The following is a 26,170-nucleotide window of genomic DNA, read 5'->3' as shown; positions in this document are numbered from 1 at the left end:
ATTCAATAAGCGTCAATTCAAAAAACAGCTGTGAAGGGTGAGACAAAAAATTGCACAAGTGTGAGTTTGGACTTGATAAATGCAAAAAACACATGTAACCCACTCGGAAATGTAGGTTCTTGATGGATTTGGCACAAAAGGTCTGCGTTCAATCATTCATTGAATGGCACTGGTGCGAGTGTAGTTCAAATGCGCGTGAGGATTTAACAGCCTCTTAGAATTGCACGTGACATCTGAACTCATGGTGCGAGATGAACTTGGCAGTGAAGGTTCGAATTGTAGATATTCAGTAATGCCATTTCCAAACAGTCCATGAAGGGTGAAACAAAAGCTATAATTCATACGAGTTAGGACTCATTAAATAATACTTTCAAATACAAATAACATATTCAAATTTTCGTAGTACAAGGTGAAATTGGCAGTTAAAGAATTAAAAAAACCTCTATATTTACTTAGACCAATATTTCAATCCAAACCTTAACTTAAATGATATCTCAGAGAAACCAAAGATCCTATTCGACTTCATCATTGAATTTTTCAAAAATATTAATATTCCAAAAAACAGATCTGTCTTTCACATTATGCATAATACTTTGTCACGCCACACACTTTCACCGCATCACTCTCCATATCCCTCCTCCTTCCACTCCTCCTCCCCTACCACTCCTTCCCTCTCCCCTCCTAATCCCACAATGGCCGCTCCCCAGACCTAAACTATCCAATGTGCTCTGTTCCTCTTCATCTCGCGCCACAGCTTTACCGCCTTAGGTCCCGCAATAAACACTATAGAAATCTGCCTCCACCCTACACGTAACGTTGCAACAATACACCACAAATATTAGCACAGTCAACCTCAAGCTCTCAGAGGAACGTCTTCCTTAATTCGAATTTTGTATTCTTGTCGAGCTGAATATGTTTACTACACCCTCAACAAAGTGATTCTTTACCTACCATGTTCATCTCACACTTGGATTCAGATATGTTATATGCATGTGTACAAGTTTGGATATGTTGAGCCCTGTCTCATACTTACGCTACGCATGACCTATATGGCACCTGACGAAGAAATATCTACAAATTTTAATTCTTTAACTGCCAATTTCACCTTGTACTATGAAAATTTGAATATGTTATTTGTATTTGAAAGTATTATTTAATGAGTCCTAACTTGTATGAATTATAGCTTTTGTTTCACCCTTCATGGACTGTTTCAAAATGGCATTACTGAATATCTACAATTCGAACCTTCACTGCCAAGTTCATCTCGCACCATGAGTTCAGATGTCACGTGCAATTCTAAGAGGCTGTTAAATCCTCACGCGCATTTGAACTACACTCGCACCAGTGCCATTCAATGAATATTTGAACGCAGACCTTTTGTGCCAAATCCATCAAGAACCTACATTTCCGAGTGGGTTACATGTGTTTTTTGCATTTATCAAGTCCAAACTCACGCTTGTGCAATTTTTTGTCTCACCCTTCACAGCTGTTTTTTGAATTGACGCTTATTGAATAAGCGATTTCAATCCCTAACTGCCAAATTTCATCTCAACCCAAATAATTTTTAAAATGTTATGTGCTTTTTTGAGACGATTGTGTTTATTGAAATCTAACCTATGTTTTGTACTACACTCACGGCACGCAACATTCAATGGAAGAGTGTCTGAAATAATTTGAATCTCCAATGCCAATCATCTCGCACTTTCGCATGGTCTTGTTACAGTTTATATGTATATATGTTTTTTGTTTATGTGTTTATGTTATCTCATGTTTATACAATTTTGACTCGCCCTTCATGACCATTTTGAAACTGACATTGTACTTCACGTCTTCATATTCTCTCATTTAATCACACTGATGTAACACCTTGTATAATATAAATGTCTACATGCTATGCCTATTTCCCACATTTTGGCTGAAGATGACGCCAAACAGAGTCGAAACTAGTTCCAAGTGTAAATATATGTTGTAAATAAACTATAACATTTATTTGTATTGAAAAGGTGGACCCTTTTAAGTTTCCTGTGATTCATCATCGCCGAGCCAAAACTACTGGACATAAAGAAATTACATTTTGAGGATACATTTGTATTACAATGTAGGTGCTCGCTAAGGGAGGATTTTTGGATATTCCGTCGCTAAGGGGGTGAATTTTTAAAATGAGCGTACCTATATATCAAAACTTGAAAAGTTTACAGATGTAAAAATTGGTATTTAGAATCACCTTTAAAAATAAAGAAACACATATTTTTTGTTTTTGGAAAATCCCACTAGGAGGGGTGAAAAAGGGGTTGAATGCCTTTAATGAGGATACTTATATCTCAGAAACCGAAGATATTACAGGCCATAAAATCAGTATTTGGAATCTCCTTTAAAACAAAGAAACATTTTTTTTGTTTTTGTTTTTGTTTTTGGAAAATCCAATTAAGAGGGGTTAAACAGGAGTGACAAATGGGGTAAATGTTTAGAAATTTTAAAAATTAGTGTATCTATATCTCAAAACTTTAAAACTTTACAACGTAAAAATTGGTACCGGTATTTAGAATCTCATTTTAAAATAGACACGTAATTTTTGTTGCTTACGGGCGTGAAATTTTTTAATTACGATATCTATATCTCAAAAACTTAAAATTTACAGACATAAAACTTGGTATTTGGAATCTACATTAGTAGAAGAATAAGTTTGAGTGGCGTCTTTAAAAGTAGGAAAGATCACAACATGAAGATAAAGTTGGAATTCAAAAGGACAAATTGGTGCTAATATTCATTTATAGGAAGGGGAGTTAGGGATTGGAATTACTTACCAAGCGAGATGTTCAATAAATTTCCAATTTCTTTGAAATCATTTAAGAAAAGGCTAGGAAAACAGCAGATAGGGAATCTGCCACCTGGGCGACTGCCCTAAATGCACATCACTATTGATTGATTGACTGATAGATTGAGCGTATCTGGGAATGCAGTCTTATTACAAAAGTATGAAAAATTGCAGGCTGTCCAAATGGATTGAAACAAACAGAGGAGTATAACAAGGAAGTACTTTGCCATCCCTCCTATTTATCACTGTGACAGATACCATAACAAAGGCCCTAAAAAGGAAGGAGCAGTAGGAAGTTTTCATCTTTGCAGACAACGTGGTGATATGGGGTGAAACAAAACACAATGTGGAGGAAAGGCTGCAGAAATGGAGTTCTAAGTTTGAGAAACATATTTAAATATCAGCAAGGCTAAGATGGTGGCGATGAAGATACAGAGGGGAGATGACGAACCACAAGTAAGACTAAATGACACCAAACTGGACAGTGTTCCAAAGTTTAAGCACTTGCGTAGTACAGTATCAGAAGATACCATAACCTTGCAAAATATGAGGTGGACAATCAAATTAGCAAGGCAACTCAATTCATGGACAAAGATGGAGGGAGCTCGTACACCACACTCTGGCAACTAGAGATGTTCGATGATGATGTATTAATAATGCACAAAATCTACGAAACGGTAAAAGCTACATTTTATATTGATCACACAAAGGTGTGTTCATATGATAAGTAATTTCCAAGGTCAGAAGGGACGGGGAGAAGAGTGTACAATTTTGTATCTGTATCTGACAGACTGAAACATTTGTTAGTTTGTACCCCTAGAAACTTTCCTATGAGAAGAAATTGTATAGGGGTTCAAGAAAGAAAAAAAACCCACCACAGGTGTGCACTGTTATGTTCTACTAGTGTTTTATAAACTTGTATATCTTGTACTGGACAAACTGAAAGATGGTATTAACCAAGTTTATACTGAAAAGCATGGCTTCCATCTAAACAAATAGCATAAAATAGTATTAAATGGGGAGTACTTATCTTGAGACTAATTTGTCTCGTATCACTTAGCAGAGGATTAATATTAAACTGGAAATTTGTTTTGAACAGAATATTACTTACACTTATTGTTGAAATCATTAGTGAGATTGATGAGAACCCTCAGTGTAGCCAGGAGAGCTTCCTGAATCACCACACCTGCTGATTCTTTGTCTGTGTTGTCAGTGACAGGATACAGAGGTATCTCAGCATCACACTGTCGGAACAATTTCACCAGAGTATCCACCAAGATGCCATCCATATACCTGAGTAAGTAAAGCTGGTTCTCTTCATTCTGGTTGGTAACCTATGGAATATGAAATCTTCTGTAAGGTATTGTCAAAAGGCAAATACAGGCAATATCATCAAGCTGGTGAAAAGAAGCTCAAGCCACATCCACACCTGATCATTAAAAGCCATTAAATTGGCTAGCTCTTTCCAATTTCCCTATTTTCTATCATTCATTCCTTCCATCCTCTCCATTTGGCACTTTACTCATCCCTTCTGGAGCATTTGCCATTCTGGCACCGAAGTCATTTCGACACCAACATTTAAATTTTTTATCTTAAACATTAGAATGAACCAGGCAAGTTTATAATCCTTGACTTACAAAATAATTTCACACAATTAGAATTACACAATTACTCAATCAGGGAAAGTATAAAAGTTAAAATATTTACAAGTACCGTGTTTTCTGGCGTACAAGACGCTCCTTTGTATTAAGATGCACCCCAAAATTTAACAGAATTTTTAAGAAAAAATAAAACTGAAAATAAAAAAGGAACTATAATTTTAAAATTAAAAAATGCTGTAATAGCTTTTGAAAAGTGAAATGACTTTTTAAAAACCTGAAAAATCCATGCTAGACATCTCAATCTTCTTCCCTACTCATGTCATCGTTACCATCAATGCCTACTTTTTCATCTTCTTCATCATTGCCCATTTGGTACAAAATAATGATTCTCAACTCCATCAAGGGCATTCTGATGCCACTTCAGAAAAGATTTAATGACAATTTTGCTTGTTCATTTGTAACCATGTCCCCTTCACCTACTCGCACACGTGTGTAACACCTGAGCGCCTTTTAGCATCACCTGATGAACGCTGGTATCCACACTACTTGTTCCATTTTTCTCTCAGGTACACTCTAAAAGGTTTGATTAATGAAATATCAAGGGGCTGGAGTTGAGATGTCCTCCATTCAATCCTGCACTGTTGGAATTTTTTCTTGATGGACACCATAAGTCTGATCGAAACTAATCAAATACAAGAAAAGCTTTCTTATTTAGCAGCACACCTTTTAACCCTCCCAACACTTCATCAATTCATACTTACATGCCATTTTCATCCATCCAACCCATGTTATATGAAGAACCATAACTGCTGGTATCTTTTCCATAGGGTGAGACTTTTGCCTGAAGATTATCATCGATGACATTTTAGTACCATCACCACAACATGAAAGTACTACAGTGTGGCAAGCAAAAGTCCTATTTGAGAGCACATAAAATGTGAGAAGTGTTTCATCCATATTCGATATCTGTCCCATTTCAAAACTGTTCTTTTTTTCATTGTCAAATTACAAATCTCATCATCATCATCTCCCTTTATCCAGCTGCAGCCGGGTAGGGGCAAATATGGTTCCTCTCCACTTTCTTTGGTCTTTCCACCACTCCTCCTCCAACACTGTGTCCCAGTCCAAGTTTCTTTCTACAATGCTGCGTTGGATGGTATCCTTCCATCTCAATCGTGGTCGTCCACGGCTTCTCCTTCCTTAGATTTGCATTTCCATCACCTTTTTTTGGCCTTCTTTCGTCGCTCATTCGCTTTATATGCCCAAACCATCTTAGTCGGCTCTTCTCTATTCTATCATTAATTTTTTCCACACCAATTTCTTCCAGGATTTTCTCATTCCTTATTTTGTCTCTTCTACTCTTCTGTATCATACTCCTCAAGAACTTCATTTCGGCTGCCTGTATTCAACTCTCATCCTTCTTTGTCATTGTATAAGTTTCTGCTCCGTAAGTTGTTATGGGTACGTAATACATCTTGTACATAGTATCCTTTGCTTCCGTTGGCACATCTTTGTCCCATAACATGTTTCTTACACTATGACAGAAACAACTTCCAGCTTCAATCCTTTTACTGATCTCAGCATTCAGTCGAGCATTCTCCATTAATTCACTCCCCAGGTATTTGAACGTCTCCACTACTTCCAGGGGCTTGCCTACAAGTCTAATCTGACCTTTCCCTTTTTTCTCCCCTCTAGTCATAACAAGAGTTTTACTCTTTTCTACACTTATTTTCAATCCACATTCTTCGATCTTCCCATTCACCACATTCAACTGTTCTTGAACCTTCCTGTCGTCTTCTCCCCAAATCACAATATCATCTGCAAATAACATCATGTTCATTTCTCTTCCTCCATATGTTGCTTTTGCTGTTCTCATGATGTCATCCATTACTACTGTAAACAGGATTGGTGATAGAACACTTCCCTGTCTCAGCGCAATAGTTATTTTGAACCAACTTGTCCTGCCAACTTGTGTTTGCACGCAACTACAACATTCCTTATACAATGCCATGATCATGTTTATTAATCCCTGTCCAATTCCTTTCTGCACCAGACTGTCCCAAATTTTCGTCCTGGGGACACTGTCATATGCCTTTTCAATGTCAATGAATGTCATCACCATGTCATTCCCGTACTCCCAACGCTTTTCCACTAGTTGTCTCATAATGAAAATGGGCTCTATTGTTGACCTTCCACTTCTGAAGCCAAACTGATTTTCCTGTATCTGATTCTCAACCCTCAACCTTATTCTACCTTCCAGTACCCTTTCCATTATCTTAGCAACATGGGATATTAGAGTAATTCCCCTGTAGTTCTTCAAAACTTTCTTAACACCTTTCTTGAAAATTGGGGATGATTATTCCTTTTTGTCAATCCTCAGGGACCTCCTTATTCTCCCAGACATTCCTGAGAACCCGATATGTCCACTGCAGACCTACAGCTCCAGCTGCCTTTATCATCTCCACTGAAATTTCATCTATTCCAGCAGTTTTTCCATTCTACATCTTCCTTACTGCCATTTCAATTTCATTCATTGTAATTTCTTTATCCATTTCTTCATCAACTAATTGCCTTTCCCGGTCGTCCATTGAATGACTGTCATCCGTTCTTATGTTCAGCAGCTTCTGAAAATACTCTCTCCATCTATTTATTTCTTCTGGCTTTGTTAAAATTATGCCACCTTCATCCTTCACAAATCTGGTGTTTACTTGATCTCTCTTTTTGTTTCTTAAGATACCATACAGTAATTTCTTGCTGCCCTGCATATCATCTCTCAATCTCTGTGTGAATAAGGCCCAGCTTTTCCTCTTTTCTTCCTCCACTACTTTCTTGGCCAAATTCTTTGCCTCCACATATTTTCTTCTACTTTCTTCAGTCTTAGATGTTTTCCATGCTTTCCATGCCATTTTCTTTTCCTTCACTTTAATCTTTACCCTATCATTCCACCAGTGTGTTTCTTTGTCTTTCACATTTCCTGATGTTCTACCACACACCTTTTCTGCACATCCAACCAGTGCTTCCTTAAATCTTTTCCATTCCTCTTCAACATTCCCCACCTCTATCCTGGGTACCAAGGGTATTATTTCACTTTGAAATTCTTCTTGTATGCTTTTCTCCTTCAACTTCCATACTTTAATTCTTTTCTCTCTTCTTAATTGGGGTTTTTCAATCTTTCCCACTTTCTATTTTCCTATCACTACTCTTATGATCTCCACCGAAGGCTTCTTCAGACATGGCTGTTACGTCTAAAAGGTTCTTCTGGTGTTCTTTCTCTATGATTATATAATCAATCATGGTCTTTGTTTGTCTGTCTCCCCATCCATACCTTGTAATTTTCTGACTGTTCTTCTTCCTAAACCAGGTGTTTCCAACAATCATTTGATTCCTCATGCAAAAATCCACCAACAACTCGCCTTCTGGATTTACATTTCCATATCCAAAGGGCCCTACAACATCTTCTTTTCCTTGTCTTTCCATTCCAACTTGTGCATTTAGATCTCCCATCAATAGTACTTCCTTATCTTCTATCTGTCTCTCCACTTCCTCTAAGAAGTCCTCTAGATGTTCATCTATGCAACCAGATGAAAGGAAATACCCTGCAGGTTCAACCCTGGCTCAGTCCAGTAGTATTTGAAGGTGCTCAAATACGTCAGCTTCGTGTTGGTAGATTTGCTGATACATAAAAGAACTCTTGAAAGACTAGATTCCAGCACCTCACCATCTCCAAAATCTGTAGTTAGTGGGACATAAAAAAAACCAATAATATTACTGTTGTTTTAACACGTGTAAATAGTTTTTGCTGCAATCGCAGGGCCATTTTGCTGATTTTCTTGGACCCATTTCAACACTTCCTTTGACATTTACAGCCACTTGGCATGTTTATTGTATTTTCTGCGCTTCCCTTTACACACTTTGTATGAGATGTCCTTCTGATCATCCATATTTTAATAATATTTTCTATTGGTGGTGGTCCAAAATGTCTTTCAGTATTCCTATTCCCAAGTTCCTCTGCATATTTCACAAATTGCAACTTACAGCTTGCAGTATATGAACATTGCCTGTTAGCATTTTCCACGATTAACTACCATAATGATAAACACACAGTATACATACTCTAAACTCGGTAGCTGATCGGACGAGTTTGCTTCAGTGGAATTCCTGCTACAGACATATATTTTGTGAGAAGTCACGAGAAGGTCACGCACACTGTTCCGTCATCTGCCTCAACCAAGTTCTAGTAACATCAAACAAGTGCGCGAGACAAAGATCTTGGAGGTAAGAAGACAGTGCGTGAGGCTTCGAAAAAAATCTGCACCTTCTTTATGTTAGACGCACCCAATTTTATACAATGGAGAATACAACTGTTCATGAAAGATCACCTTTCATAAGGAAGTATTCCTCGTACATTATCTTAGTTAGGAAATTTAACTGCAGTCAAGTTTTTACTGGCAAGGGACGTATTTTGACATTACTCCCAGGAGTGTATGAGGTGTAGCAGAATAGGTACCGGTAACACTATTTTTCAAACTAAGCACGTTGGCCACACAGTATGGGTCTCATAGCTCTAAACTTGCACTTGAAGATAGTGAGTTTGAATCAGAATGTCAGCCATCCCTGAAGATGGTTTTCTGTGGTTTCCTATTTTCACACCAGTCAAATGCTAGGGCTGAATCTTAATTAAGGCCATAACACTTCCTTTCCAGTCCCATCTCTGACCTATGCCATTGTCGCCATAAGACTTGTCTGAGATGGTGCTATGTACAACCAATAGCAAACAAAACATTTTTAGAACAGAATACACACAGAAAAATACTCAAATATGACATTTCTAAATATCACAATTTTATACATTTGTACAACATATCAACTTCATAAAAATATAGAGCTAAGCTAAGCTCTTCTACACCTGCATATAAAGCCATATACTTTGGATCAACCAGCTGACAAGAATTCCAGTTGGGAGGTTTTCATTTAATTGAAGAAAAATTGGACAGCAGTGCCACTTACTCCGTGAAGATAATCTCTGAATTAAGCATATTTATGAAGAACTAAATGTAATCCTGGATGGAGAATATGAACACACTAAAGCACAGTAAAGGGACTTGGGGACATTTAAGTGAGGATGGAAGCACTATATGAATCTAGAGAATTTCCTAAAACCAGCACAATACTCAGGCTTGGATGTCCCTCTCGAGAGCTTCAACTCAGCACATACTCAATCAGCGCATAACATGCCTGAAGGCTTTGTGACGGTATTGTTTGAGTCTGGCAGCCTTCCACTCTTCTATTACCCGAATACATGTTAAATGATCAGATGCTATTTCCCACATTTTAGTATGGTACACTGACTGACAAAACAATCGTGCACCAAGAAGGAATTGTGCAAATTTTATGAAACCTGATATGGATTATTGTAATGATTCTTACAACATGTCATTTATTCTAAGAGCTTTATTTTGATTTCTAACTATGTAAGAATGTATATGGAAGTCTTCTGAAGGAAATTGCAGGGTGTCTATTTTGCCTTAAGTTATATTTTGGACCTTTGCTAGATATTGGTCATATACTCAATTACGATCACCAATTACTTTTCCAACAAGTTATCAGTAAAATTACTTCACAAAATGCAAGCTGTTAGGAAATCACCCACTTTTTACACATGGGCTGGAATGATACCATCAATGAAACAAACTTTCAAAATGGTTACTCCCAAGCAACGTTTACGTCAAATCCTTGTTTTAATTATTTTTCAGGGCCAACTAATTCAAAATATTTATTCAAATAGGGAAAGACATTCAATAACCACTTCACAATTACATATTTATTCTGGTTCTGTTCTCGACCACACAGTACACAATTATCTTAACCTCAACCAATTTCACAACAAGCTACAAGTGAATGAACAAGTGCGTGTTGTAGCCTTGGTTTTATAACCTTGGTATGATGTCCTGCATGTGTTGAGGCTCCAAAGTTGCAAAACACTCCATGCGATATACAGTAGAATCTCCATTAATTGAAATAATGTTCAACCGAAACAATCTGAAAATTTTTTTGGTTATATTAGTAAAAACGAATTAAAGAAACATAATTTATTATGTTATTCTGTATGTAAGTTGTGTTTCAAGCAAATGGAATCTCTTTGTATGAAACAGAAAGCGAGTGGGTAAAGGAAAGTCCCCACCCTATCCTTGTACACAAGGAAGATGAGGAACAAAATGTGTGGAATTTGACCTTGACTGTCCCACACGTGTCGACACAGATAACTTCAGCTATCTCCTTTGTTGATATCGGTTGCGTGGTAGTACAGTATTTGTGCCTGAGGTGGTGATCGTACATTTAAGTGAAGTTTTTCTTTATTGTGTGTCATGTTAACCAACCAGAAACAGGTTGTGGTAACAATAGAAGGAAAGTTAGAAGCAGTTAAAAGAATTAAAAATAGTGCGATTATGCGTACTGTGGCAGCCGATTTTGGTGTTCGTGTTTCCACAGTTTCTGATTGGGTCAAAATGAAAAATAAGTTTGAAGATCATATATCAAAAATGCCTAAAAAGAAAACCATTAAGACCTATCAAAATGATCCAATAAATGAGGCTGTGTTTTTATGATTCATGCAAGAAAAGGGAGTTACATTATCAGGACCAGTTATTTAAGAAAAAGCCAAGATGTTAACCGAACTGATGGTCGAGGAGAGCAGAGGATTTTAAACCAGTGCACGGTGGCTAGAAAAGTGGAAAAATAGGTACGTGTGTGTCAAGTAAATGTTTGTGGGGAAAAGGTATCTGCAAATGCTGCAGACATGTTCAAAACAAAAATGGATGAATTTCTGCAAGAATACAGTAGAGATCAGATTTTTAATGTGGATGAGATAGGTTTGAATTTTTAAATGTTACTCAAGAAATGAAGAGTGCTCCTGGGCAAAATATGAACAAACAAAGAGTGTCAGATTTGCTCTGCAGTAATGCTTCTGGAACTCACTGACTGTGGCCTATGTGCACAGGAAAATCTAAAAACCCAAAGCTTGAAAGATATTTCAGCAAATGCTCTTCCTGCCTTTTACCGAAACCAAAAACTTCCTGGATCTCCACCACCTTGTTCACTGAACAGTTTAGAGATGAATCTGCCCCCAGTGATGAGTCTTTTTTGAAGTCTTAAAACCTTCCCAGAAAAGTGTTGTTAATAGATAATGCACCTACACACCAAAAGAGTCTTCAAGATGGTGACATTACTGTCCTGTTTTTATCCACAAATGACAAGTATGAACCTGCCCTTAGAAAAAGGTGTAGATACATGCTGCAAGAGATGAATGAGATGAATGAATCAAAAAGTGTTCCTGAAATCCTGAATAACATCAATATGAAAATGTGATATACTGGTGTGCTCAATCCCGGGAGAAAATAAAGTCATCAACCCTGGAAAAGTGTTGGAATAAACTTTTTGGCGGGATTTTAATTGAGAATGGCACTGAGAAATGTGAAAAGAACAATAAAAGTGAAATAAGTGAATCGGTGAATGATTACTCAGAACTTAATTTCAATGACTAAGACATTATTGACATGGTACTCCATGAATCACACAACAACGATGCAGCAGAAGACGAAGATTAAGTAGCAGAAAACACCAGCCACGACACTGCAGACGAGATTCAGTGTCTTCGAAGTAAGAGTTTTAAATACAGTGTGGGTTGGTAAAACTAGGCTGCATAGAACACGAGTTTTCTTACGAAGTTTTTTCAGGTAGCATCATGATTTGTTGAAAGATGTGACAAAGCAAAGCCGTCTGACATTCTGCTAATGAAACAGTGGCGTGGCATAGCAGCTAGCAAACGATAGGGAAAGAAAATACAGAACTTTTTCAGAATAAAAATAGTATGGCCTACTGTATATTTAATGTACATGCACTACTGAACATCTTACGTTTTGTAAATACAGTTGAGTACATTGAGTTTCCAGTATTAAAATACTTTGTCAACAATGAGTATATTAAGTAGCCTATTGCCTCCATTTACTTTCACCAAAACCTTCAAGAAACATACTCTTAACCTCTAAAAATGACATATCAATTATTATTTTAAAAGTAATCTAAACCCCCGCCGTCGTTATCCCCATTTCGGTTAACACAGGTTCTACTGTATATTGACTACTAAAATGTATGTATATGTATGTAGAGTGCTCAGCCTGAAGGCTGGTTTGGACCTCAACAGCTCCGCCATCAACCCAGGAGTCACTGAAGAGGCGTACTAGGGAAATGAGGAGTGAAGTAGTTTCCAGTTACTTTGCTCACTGAACCAGAAGTTGCTATTACATATCAGTCTGCCAAGCCCACTGGTATGCCCACACCAACTGACCCTATGAGCAACATTTTCAAACCATTCATAACAGGGACTGGCTGCAGAAGGAATGGTACTACTAGGACTGCTCGCACCCTGGTCACTTTCATGTTGTCAAAGCCAAGGATGAGACTAAAACAGGTCAATGAAAGTAACCAATTTGTTCTAGCCCACACCTGAATACATAGTGCAATGTAAACACCAGATCTTGCCAGCAAAGGCAACTAAAACGTAACAATTAAAATTTTATTTCAAGGAGTAGATATAACAAGTAAAATGATTACTTTTACTCAAATACTTCCCAACTCGGGTCATATTTCTGCTTGATTCTATATATAGTAATTTTTTGTCATATTCCACAAAATTCTTTATGTTTCTCTGGCAACATTCCATACACTACTACAACAGGTAGGTGGTGTCTTACTATTGAAGGAATATTTCTCACCTTTACTTTATTTTTAGCATGTATAGCTGAGACGGGCAAAGCGTACCCAGCGGCATTCAAAGAGTTTGGCAAACGTTTGACCTCCCTGGCCACTCACTTGCCTAGCAGGGGGTGGTTTATGACGGCAGTGGGCTTTAAAACGGAAGTTCGCATTCCCCTTCAGAAATCCTCACAACTCTGTTGCCAAAGCACCTCTTGTTAAATAGACGTCAGTCTCTTTTTTCAGCTCAGACAATTCACACTTGCTTTGTTCGCTGTTTGAAAGTTTTGGATTATCTCTTTGCTTCGTTAATATTTGTGAAGTGTGTTGCTTTTCATTTCACTTCATGCAGTGATGTGGAGACCATGGGAATCATACCTGGAAATTATACAACCGGGGAGAATGACCAGTACCTCGCCCAGGCGGCCTCACCTGCTATGCTGAACAGGGGCCTTGGTGGGGGATTGGAAGATTGGAAGGGATAGGCAGGGAAGAGGGAAGGAAGCGGCCGTGGCCCTAAGCTAGGTACCATCCCGGCATTTGCCTGGAGGAGAAGGGGGAAAACACGGAAGACCACTTCCAGGATGGCTGAGGTGGGAATCGAACCCACCTCTACTCAGCTGACCTCCCGAGGTTGAGTGGACCCTGTTCCAGCCCTCGTACCACTTTTCAAATTTCGTGGCAGAGCTGGGAACCGAATGCGGGCCTCCGGGGGCGACAGCTAATCACACTAACCACTACACTACAGAGGCGGACAATTAATATTATTATTATTATTATTATCCCAGTCCCTAGATCGTGATTTTTGGTTAGGGGCGCGCCGCTGTGAGCTTGCATCGGGGAGATAATGGGTTCAAGCCCCATTGTCGGCAGCTCTGAAGATGGTTTTCCGTGGTTTCCTATTTTCACACCAGGAAAATGCTGGGGAAGTACCTTAATTAAGGCTACGGGCACTTCCTTCCCACTCCTAGGCCTTTCCTAGCCCATTGTCGCCATAACACCTATCTGTGATGGTGCGACATAAAACAAATTGTAATTAATTGTTGTACTTTTCCTTTCTTTACTGAAAGCAAGACACTTATATTAGCAGCATGAAATTACGTATACTATTTTAATAGGCCTACTCTGGTATCAATTTAAGTTTAGTCTTTGTCGAGTTTATTTGTCAATTCCTTCTTCCGGTTTTTCCTTTCTTTCTTTCTTTCTTTCAACATCTGCGACCACCGCACTGTTAACCACGAAACAAATTATTCTGCGATATCGGTGTGTGCTGTGGTTCATGATCAAGTTTTTAATTTATATTATGACTTTAGAATAAATTAAATGTTAACATGTTTAAATAATCGACGCAAAATGTGACAACCTTGCTTTTGACAGAGCTCACTTGCCTTTTAAACGACACGCGCCTCTTGTGTCCAGAGGAAAGAAACCGACTGACAACCCTCATTATCACTAGGGCGGGCAGAATGACAACCCTCATTATTACCAGGGTGGGCCAAGTTTTGAGATCAGACGATACCGTGTGGGTATGCTTTGAGGAGCGTCAGGACTATAACAGGAAAAGCATGGACAAAGGAGGATTGTTGGAAATTCCTAACAAGTTCAACGTTGACACTGAAAGACAGTATTTTGGATATGGAAGCTTTGCTTGGGGCAACAGAACTAACCTCCATTCCACCTTTCAACTGTTCTTGGTACATCATAACTTCAGACTTTCAGAGATTTCAACGCCTAGCGGGAAGGGTTGCGAGAGTGTGAAACTGAGGCAATTCGCTCAAGAATTTGGGGAATGGATTTTTAGTAATGTTGGTGTTATTTTTTACTGTAAACTCTGTGAAGTTAAGGTATAAGCTCAAAAGTGTTTTAATGTGCAACAATAGGTCAGCACATGCACGAATACAAGCATAAATTTATGGATATAGGTAATGATTTGAAAATATTAAATACAAATCCCAAAGGTCCTTTGCTTAATATAAACGAAGAATTATACATAACATTTGATCAATATACAACCCCAATCACAATATTAATGAAATAACTGAGAAAACTAATATTTAATTTAATTTTTTTTTTTTTTGCTAGGGGCTTTACGTCGCACCGACACAGATAGGTCTTATGGCGACGAATTTTATTTAATAAGATTATCCCTATCATAAAGAATGATTATCTCAGATTAGTCAACAAACAACGGCATACGCAAGCTATAGCGCAGACAGTGGACATACCTGGCTCCGGCCATACACATGCCGAAGCTTCCGCCACTCACCCCTCCACCCCCCTCACAACAGGCGACACCAACACCAGAAGTACGAGATACAACACGCGACAGACAGCCAAACAGCATACATCTCAACCACTCCACAACAGTAAGTAGATTATCACAGAACTCATACAATAGTACGCAAACTTTAATTTAAAAAAAAAAAATTCTAATTCATTCATTTCGACTAACAGATATTTACCAACACCAACATCATAAGAAAGGAAAGAGCCATCAATAATTACGACTTTGTCATTCAAATTGAACGATTTCCAGAACATCAGCCTCGTCAAACAAGCCAGGATTAGGTTCAAGTCACAAAAATAAAATTAGAAAGATAAAGTGGTTGAGTTATACACAAAGTGTATCGGCTAAGCTTATACAAATTCAGGCTTGTAACTCGCATGTACATCAGTCTTTTTAAAACAACATAAGAATGTGCTGTTACTTGTTAATTTAGACTACAAAGGGACATTTGCGTCGAAACATATCTTACAATGTTTTAATATTTTAATATGTTTATATGTTTATATAATGGGCAAATTTCACATTATTTCAATGTAATACGTACTGCAAAACAACGCAAGTTTATTGTTATCAGCTGTTTAGACTTTCAAAAATGCATTCAAGCATGTTTAACCATGTTTGCTAATATTTTAATGTAGATATATGTTTTATTGAACTATCAGCATATAATTCCATTTGGTTAGCATATTTCACTGCTATAACATTTATCACTTCACAAGTATCAACAAAGCTCGCCTCATACATGACTATAGTCCATTTTGGTTGAAAGCGTCCTGCGCGAGAAATGGTTGCGCATGCAGTGGTGGGAGCTATCGTCCCCCCACTCCTACAGCAGCTCCAGTCGCCAGGCTAGCGCTGAAGTGAAAACGTCTCTCAAGCGGCGCGTGTTGTTACGTGCGGGCTAAGTTGAAATTACTTCTAGGTCCTCTTCTAAATCTGGGAGACCACTGCGAGGCTAGGTACGTGAAAGTGTTTATACAATGAGTGAACATATGAAACATATCATCCAGATCTCAATCACACTGAGTCGGTTTGAGGAGATATCAAAGGAGAGGTCCGCGATAAGAATATATCTCAATTAATAGTAATACAGCATAATTAGTTTTTTAGCATAAAAATGTATGCCATAGCATCTCTAATGCCTTCACTGTTCATAAATGAGGCGTTCCTATTCCCAATATAAATCAAAATGATTGTTCTGTACGAAATATTTCTCTGTCTTATAGATCACTCGTGACTTGACAGCAGACACACTCGACAAAAAGGAAGCTGTTTGCGGATATTGCTTGCAGAGTATTCGCAAGACAAACGGAAAAAATGTTGCGACCACGTAAAAGACACTGAACAGGAATACTGGGAGCGTGACAACACCATGCATAAGGAATTAGAATTAGACCAGTCCGACATCAACCTCGGTGAATCTTCAGATGACACTGATTCTTTTTTGCTATTTTGCTTAACGTCGCACCGACACAGATATGTCTTATGGCGACGATGGGATAGGAAAGGTCTAGGAAGTGGAAGGAAGCGGTCGTGGCCTTAATTAAGGTACAGTCCCGGCATTTGCCTGGTGTAAAAATGGGAAACCACGGAAAACCATCTTCAGGGCTGCCGACAGTGGGGCTCGAACCCACTATCTCCCGATTACTGGATACTGGCCTCACTTAAGCGACTGCAGCTATCGAGCTCGGTGACACTGATTCAGACGAGAGTAAAGATTATTCTGAATAATTTGTAAATAAGATCCCTGAACTCCGAATATTAAACAAACGTGATCATAGAACACGTAAGAAGTCCGATAATATTTTTGCTCTGAATTTATGAGACAGATTTATATTGTCTATTGTTCCGGAGCATTTTGTTGCTGTTTTCGTTGTTGTTGCTGCTGCTGTAGGTGACCTGTTCTCTCAGTCATAACAACAGCAGGTTATTCAAGATTATTATATATTATTATATTTCTTCTGATGGACAAGAAAAGTAGACATTGTTAATGTTATTATGAAATTAGCTGAAGTATTTCTACTAATGCTTCTTCTCTGCATTTTCCCGACAATTTCGCATTAATTCAGCTCTTTTATACGTATTTCACTAGAAATCACGTTAAGTAGATTATATCTCCGGGCTGTCAGTGGAAACAACTTCCTCCTATTCGTTAGGCGATTGATGAACTGATAGCGCGTACCGATGCGCCTTTCCTTGGTACACAGTACAGTTTCAAACGAACTTCCTTTATTCGCAGTATTACCAGTTGCAAGTTACTGTCTTATGTTCAACTGATTTTCTACTAAATGGTTCAAACCTTTCAATTTTATATAACATATTTCATATTCGCAAGAATGTATAATAATAAATGGCACAAGAGTAAATTAAAGGCTACAGAGTGCCAAAATATTGACCTCCTCTTTTGCTATACACCGAGATTTATTTCACGTTGTATCGAAAGCATCATCCGATATGAATTCTTTTAGGCATGACCCTCTGATTTCTTGATGTCGCCAACATTTACGACGAAAGTTACGAAGTATTTTCGTACTGGAATAAAACGGAAATTTTAGAATGTTATGCTCAAAGGCCTGTGTAGTTAATTGACAAGGTTTAACGCACACAATCGAAATGTAATACTCGAGTTGTATAATGTACGGTACTATTTTATTTTCACTAGTTTATCATATTAAGTAATTCCTACACCTTTGAGTTAGTGTGATGTATGTACACCGATGAGCCATTGCATAATGACCACCCCGACCCGGGAACGTTTCGCGCCTAAGCTTTCCACACTATTTCAGTCAGTTCCCAGGGCTACGTCCGCTGCCTGAACTCGACTGTGTCAGCTGGAGGAAAGGTTCAAGTTCTTCCCCCACCACCAGCGCGAACGTTCCCATAGTTCCTCGCACACGAGGCCAGGCCACACCTCCGGTCGTCCAGAAAGACGCTTACTACGAAGATGGACTATAAACATTTATAAGAATGGAGCTTATTTTAACTGAATAGGCAAACGCCTATGGTAAACTATTCCTACATACTCATTACGCATTAGAAAAGAATAAAAGACAAACTCATTTTATTATAATTATATGTGTACATTGGGTCATTATATTATGTAATAAGAGTACTTAACATGTTATAATCTTAGCTATGTTGTAACGCTAGAACTCTTAGCAAAAGTGTAATCAACATAATGTTGTTAAATTTCAGGGTATGTCATAAAGCTTTCAAGAATGAGGCATAATACAAAAATGCAAACAAGATTCTAATGCAGCTGAGGATGACCTTGTAAGAGGTCGAAACCGGTCCTAATATACATGTGAATTCTATCATACATGTGATAATAAATAAGTATAGATCAGGTGGAACTTTTCTTTTTTTTATGACATTTGGTGGCTATCAATACGGAACAAAAATGAAATTTATAAATCAGGATAACATCCTATGTGGTTGAGAGTGATTACCTAGTTGTACTTCCTCTTTTTAAAAAAAATCACTACCACCACCACCACCACCACCACCACAGCTCCATTCGCTTTAAAACACCTTGTTGAATGTTCACGAAGTAGCATATCCTCCAGCAGAAGTGAGAGTTCATTGCATAAAAACTGCAGGTGGGATGCGCCCGTAAAATGACTCTCATAGAAATACGGTCCAAAAAAGCTATCACCTAAGATTTCACACCATATATTCACTGCTGATTGCACTTAACAGGCTGCCTGTTACACCCTGAGGTGACTGTCAGTACTCCAATGGTGCATGTTGTGGCAGCTGGTGGTATCATTACTGTGGAAGCATGATTCGTCTGAGAACAGGATTTTCGACAGAAATGCTGCAACATTTTCCATAACTTATTCAAGCTTTGAAATTCTGCCTGTGCAGCTCCCGGTTTAACTGTAAATGGTAGAGGTGATATTCAGGCACATGTATTTATTTTATTTAGCGTATAGCCCATACAATCAAGTTGAGTTCAGATATAAATTATATACATATTTACATAACAAGGAAACAATGAACAAGAAAAGGCTCCCTACAACTGAATGTCAAGATCACTGATCCACTGTATTGCTTCTGGAGTTGCCATCAGGAAATCCACTTTGCTGCCTGTGTATGCCCGCGTTTCACACTCTCTGACAATATGATGTATGGTTTGTCGTGCAGCTCCACAGTCACACGCGGGTGTCGGCAACTTGTTCCATTTAAACAGCATGTCTCTGCATCTGCCATGGCCTGTTCTTATTCTGTTCAGAACGGACCATGTTTTACGTGGTAGTTGGAATCCACTTGGAAGTTTGGCATTCGAGAACATACTGTGCAGGTGCGTCTCCGTTGCTGCTTCCCACCGTCTTTTCCACTCTGTAGTTGGGTTGTAGCTTCTAGCACATGTAAATTTCGTAGTACAGAAGCATGGCTGATGTCCAGCTGTTGTGCAACTGTCCGTGAACTTGCGTGTGGGTTGTTGTGAGTTATGTCCAGAACAACGTCCTCATTCTCAACAGACATGACTTTTCTTGAATAGGTGATATCTCTGAAGCACCCCTGTTCTTCGTAGATGTCTTAACAATCAGATGTCACCTGTCTGAATGCCTTTCCGTGTACAGATGTAGTGTCTGCAACAATTTCTGCTTGCTCCCCCATAAATAAGGAGCATGGAATACGTGGTGAATGATTAAAATGAATTCATTCTGATCCTGTAGTAGTGCACTGTGGACAGTGCACAAAAACCAAAATAGCGGCATTTTACTGCTTGCACGTCATACACTGGTTGTATTTAGGCACTGAAGCTTCATAACGATGAAAAAATGTTGTACAATTGAGGATTCAAACTATCAATACCATGTTCCATTAACTGGTATGGTAGGACTTGCCCAGGGTCACAATGCCAAAGCTGTGAGTGAGACTTGTATTAAGAATGCCTTAAAGCATGTTACTCCTCCAGTCCACTGTTTCGTACACTCTCTACATCCTGTATCTTAGTTTTCTTAGCACCACTTTTCTGATATGCAAAACACGGTAACTTGGTGTGACATCTGAACATACTTACATGGTAGACTGACATATGATAAATGATTGAAAAGATGTCATTTTTCAAATGGTCAATAGTCACATGGAATAATGATAATATTGCTAAGAATAGTTTGCACGATGTACTTACAGTGCCTTAGTACCAGACGGGATTCTAGCAAGGAAATACTGACCTCATACATTTGTTGGACTGAAGAACAAAATATTGGCAGGGGCAAATGATTCATCTAGAATATTTAGTATCAAAGGTAGATCACATAATATTCAACTGCAAAAAATATGAGTTACGGTACAACAAAACTGTTGGCATTCCTATATGATATCAATCACCTGTTTTCACAAAAATAGCAGTATTATTGCACATTAGTGTAATCTATGTAAGAACTTCCACCTTCTTATCCTACAATACTGCTTGAAATCAATTTCAATTCCTTTCATTACTTCTGTCCAGAAATAAAACTCATTTAAAGAAAAGTGATCAATCTCAAGAAAAAGAACTAACACAGGAATATGTAGTAAGTTTCTTACATTTTCAAGTACTCTAAGACAGCGGTCTATTTTTCTGAGCTTATCGAGCAGTGGATCTGTCCATTCAGTGATATATTCATCCACTTGGCCGTAACATTCACATATGGTTTTCACAATGTGTTCAAGACCTCCCAGTTCCCTGAGTTCCTCCTTAAACCACTCCCCTGCACGACGAGATGTCAAGCTGAGAAGTGTTTCCATGGCCAAATGACCCACCTGAAAAGAAAAAGAAACATTTGAATTTATATTCTAGCAGATTTTACTTCATAGTACTGCAACAAGGCTAGAAAAGAATATCCATAAAAACACACTGAAAATATATAACTGTCTTTCTGTCTGTACTTTTTGAGTTTGGCTTTGTACCCAAGGGGATAAGTAACAGCCTACGTCGGATCATATGCTAGTCTGTACAGTGGGTTTTCTGCACTTCTCTCATTTAAATTTGATTCTAAATTATTTTTTTGTGTAAGGTAAATTTCTAAATTTTCCAAAACATTCATTAATTCTCCCTTTTTGACTGAATGTAATAATTTCATGTCATTGGAAATGTCTGTAAATTTATGATTCATTTCAATCATATGTTCTCCCATTGCCAAATATCTTTTATGTTTAACCGCATTAACATGTTCTTTGTACCTTATAGCCAAACTTCTACCAGACTGTCCTATGTATCCTTGTTTACATGTTTGGCATGTTAATTTGTAAATTCCTGATTTATTAAATATACATTTATTCTCTATCTTTTCTGAATTGGTTGAGATTTCCCGAAACATGTTTGGTTTAATAAATAGTTTTTCTTTCATGTAATGAGTGTATTGATCAAGGAGGATTTAAATAAACTATTTTAAATAGTTACATTATACATTCCGACTAGTCAATACAGACCAAACAAAATATTAACCTATCATGGTTAAGTTTATTAACAGCTTCGAAGATCCCTAACCAAAGAATTATAACATCACTTATTGTCATACAACCCGATGATACACTCCTGGATCGCTTCTCATCCTTAAAAAGATTACTCAGAACAGTTGGTCAGTGTCTGAGACAATTGCAAGAAGACTCGCAGTGAGCGTGATGCATCACCACTGAAACCACAAGAGAGAAATAATCCCTTCAAAAAATCGTACAATTGGTCTCTTATCAGAGAAATACACTGCCTCAAACAAGGAAAGGCTATTGATGCAAATAATACACTGAAGAGTATGAGCCCAATTCTGGACCAAAATGGTTTTCTTCGCACCAATTCCATATAAAGCCAAGCATCAAGTTATATTTGCTCCTGAACATCATTTCACCAAAATTGCCTACTTGAGTGAACATATAAATTTACTACAAGCAGGACCTCAAATACTTCACTGTGACAGAGATGTTGGGATACCCAGAATTCGCCAAGTCGTTAAGAAATGCATTTATACATGCTATACATGCTTCAGATTGAGAAAATCAGCAAATCAACAAAAACAAAAAAGGCATATCTCCCAAGATTTAGGATTACATCAGAGAAGACTGCACTGCCCCATTCCTAATACGGATAGGCACACAATGAAGCAAGACAACAGGAAAGGATTATACTGGAATCTTCATATGCCTTTCGATCAGAGCTGTGCACATGGAAATCATCTCTGATCTTACAAGTGCGTTCATGGCAGCACTACGTCGTTTCACCTCCTGTCGGGGTTGTCCTGTCAATATCTACAGCGACAATGGCACCAATTTCATTGGTGCAACAAAGAAATTGAAAGAACTTCAGAATTTACAAGATAGGAAGCAAGCGAAAGAAACTGAAGATCCCAGAACGAATAGGCATTACCTGGCACTTCATCCCTCCACCCGGACCTCATTTTGGAGGTGCCTGGAAATCCATGGTAAAAGCCTTTAAATATCATCGTCAAAGAACAATGGGAACAACAATACTCACCTCTGAAGAATTAACTACCCTATCTTCACAGATCGAAGCTTGCTAGAATAGCCGCCCTCTATCCAGACTTAGCAATGATCTGACAGATTCATCCTCACTCCATCACACTTCCTTATCGGTGAGCAACTCACGGCACTTTCCGACTGCGATCTCAAACCTTGCCCCTTCAGTATTCTCTTTAAATGGAGACACATACAAAGAATGACTCAAGATTTCTGGCAAATATGGTATAAGGACTATCTCCACACACTTCAACAACATTACAAATGGATATAAGAGCATCCTAACCCAAGTCTTGGCTATCATGTGTTCATCAAGGATGACAACCTGCCTGCTCTTCAATGGAGAAGAGGATTGGTGGAAATGGACCATCTGGGAGATGATAATAATGTTATTTGCTTAACCCTTCAAATGGCAAAAAACTGCCCAGTGGCAACACCTGATATCAGGCGTTCTGACTTGCTCTTTATTTTATTTCAACAATCGAATTATTATTTATCAAAATGTGCTAATTATGAATCAATCGAAGGAGAACTGTTCGGTCATAATCATGAAATAGTTTGTATAATAGCATGTTGCACTAATCTAGTGTAAATCGTTGCCAAAGTAGCGTCAAAATCCTGCTGTCTTGTGCTAGCTACTACATACTCAGCGGCCGGCCACACGTATGTCTCAGCAGAGCCAGCTATATTTAGTCGCCAGTTTTCCTTCTGACATCAATCTGAAGTGTTGATATGCACTCATGTCAGCAATATTGAATCATTTCCTCACAGGAACAGTGAATAAATCTTCAAGGGGACTGTCTCAAATTGTTTGAGGTACAAAACATGAACCTAGGCAAACCGTTTACTTTAGGCAAGGTGATGTTCTACTGGTTGCTCATAAAGAGACAAAAACACAGAAACCAATTTCTTGTCTCACAACTGGATGTCACGCTGAGGACAATGTTGTAAGGAGTCGAAAGGTAAATAAAGGGTTGAAACCACTACTGATTCATAAGTACACTATCTTCATGGGAGGTGTAGATAATGAAGATAAGTGCATTTTTCCATGCGACTTGTTCCAGACCCACCAGAAAGTATTGGAAGCAATTTTTTTCAAATCTTCTAGATATGACATTATTTGACGCATACATCCCGTACATAAAGAACACTGATAAGCCTTTAGCAATACGAGACATCATGGTCAGTATAGTTAGGGGATTGCTAAATAAACAGTTGCCAATTCCAGTTGTGAGGCCAACAGGTCATGCAGGAGGCCTGTCTCATGCTCTCGAAAAATTGCCACAGAATAACAATCGCCTATGTGTTGTGTGCTTGCAAGAAAAGAAGAAGTCTACATTCTGGTGTCCAGGATGTAATGGTGGTATTCACCAGGGGTGTTATCATAAACTAGTGCACTTCTAGAGGCCTGACAATCGTGGAGTAAAAAGAAAGAACCACCCAAGTGATTCTGAGTGAAATGTACAAGTGGTAGCATACAATTGTTGCATATATTGTTGTATAATTTTTCCAGCTAAGAACAGTATTTTAAACTAATATACCGGTACGTAACTATTTACTATGAGCTAGTGTTCCTTTTGTATATGTCATTTTTTAAACTTTTGCAAAAATAAATAATATAAACAAATTCAATACATTTTTGGTATTACACATTTTGGATGATAAATAACAACTTTAGTATCATCATCTTATTCCTTGTACTTTTGAGGATAATTGGGTGTGCTGTTTATGTATGTATAACACATCAACGATTTTTAACACAATTCATACTAAGAGTCTGCAACATCGGTAAAATATCGCTGCCACTACAGGATAAATAACCGCCACTTCGAGGGTTAACGTCCCTCTAACAACTTTTACGGTTTTTTGAGACGCTGAGATGCCGGAATTTTGTCTCTTAGGAGTTCTTTTATGTGCCAGTAAATCAACAGACACAAGGCTGATGTACTTGAGCACCTTCAAATACCACCAGAATCTGGGAGATGACCGTCTCGCTAGACTAGCTACTGTTAACACCAGTTCTGGTGCCATCATGCATCCTATCAACAAGTTGTGTACATTACAAGAAATGGACTGGGAATGATCATCAAACTTAGTTTGCTTGAACATTATCAACAAATTATTATAAGTAACATATTTGCCCTAATTTTGCCTGGTGCATTTTTGCATACATCTATTTTATTTTGTTATTTTTCTGCAAAAGGCCAATGCCTTTTGGTGGGGCGGTATGTTAGGTAAATTTAATCCCTATAGTAAACTTTACCTTGTAGGTTGGCAACTGTATAATATAAGTGTATTATTATAATGATACAAGATGTCAGAAAGTTTAGTTCACATTTATTTCACCAACATTTTGTCAAATCCATAGTTTTCACGGCTGTTGAGGTTAAATGTGACACTCTGGCTGCCTTTTAACCCTTCTAGTGTCGCTGATAAAATATGTACTTTTCCTGTCTATTTTTTTTTTTAGGAAAATTTTCAAAACATGCACTTTTTTTTTTTACTTTTGAATATACAGTAGTTCATAAATACATTTTAAAAGAGAAAATTAGTACAAAATACAAATCAATTCAGGGAAACCATGGTATTTACACTCACCAAATTCAGTCTGCAAAATCAGTCCCTTTTGCTCTTCAATAAAAGCACACCCTTATAACACTTAACTGGAAGAAAAAAAAAGGCAAGAAACACATATTGTAACACTATTATGAGTAAGGCTCATATTGCAGGTTATTTGTATTGTTTCTTGCTATGACAATCTTCGAAACACCCCAATGGATAAAGATATGCCTTGTCGATTCAGGTCTTGCAGTAGTAAATAGTCTCTCTCTTTGCTTCCTACTGATACAAACAAAACACCTGACAGATCCCCTTTCCTTCCTCCCCATTTAAATTAGTGAGGTCTTCCATTTAGTCTTTGATCATCTGGCCCCTTCTCAGGCCTTCCTCTTTTTCTCGCAGGCATATCCCCCCATTTTCCTCAGGCGATTTGCAACTAGTGACACCACCAGTGATTCACGGTAAGCATGATGTGACAGTGAATTACTCTAGTGTGGGATTTGCATAGACTTGTAGAGAATGTAGGAGTTAATGATGCACACTTGTACTAACCAAAAGAAGAGTTTTCTTCAACAAACGAGTGACCTGCACATAAAATGGTAATTTGAAATCAAGTGGTTACTTCAATCTACACCTCCCATTTTCTTTGTTATAAAGATGAACTACCTAGTACTGGTTTCTCAGCTGGTGGCTTGC

At 38.1% G+C, this 26,170-nt stretch overlaps 1 protein-coding gene across 1 annotated transcript in view; it reads right to left on the bottom strand.

The window, feature by feature from the left end:
- Positions 1–26,170, bottom strand: part of wapl (wings apart-like) — a 292,449-nt gene that overhangs the window by 104,604 nt on the left and 161,675 nt on the right. The window contains exons 8-9 of the mRNA XM_067150459.2: positions 20,993–21,208; positions 3,927–4,149 (exon numbers count right to left, since the gene is read on the bottom strand). Coding sequence (XP_067006560.1) covers positions 3,927–4,149; positions 20,993–21,208 — 439 coding nt within the window. The remainder of the gene's footprint in view (positions 1–3,926; positions 4,150–20,992; positions 21,209–26,170) is intronic.

The sequence above is a fragment of the Anabrus simplex genome, chromosome 1 (assembly GCF_040414725.1).
Source record: "Anabrus simplex isolate iqAnaSimp1 chromosome 1, ASM4041472v1, whole genome shotgun sequence".
In the NCBI taxonomy this organism is placed as follows: domain Eukaryota; kingdom Metazoa; phylum Arthropoda; class Insecta; order Orthoptera; family Tettigoniidae; genus Anabrus; species Anabrus simplex.
The sequence above is the reverse complement of the archived record's forward strand: the minus strand, read 5'-3'. Positions and strand labels throughout refer to the sequence as shown.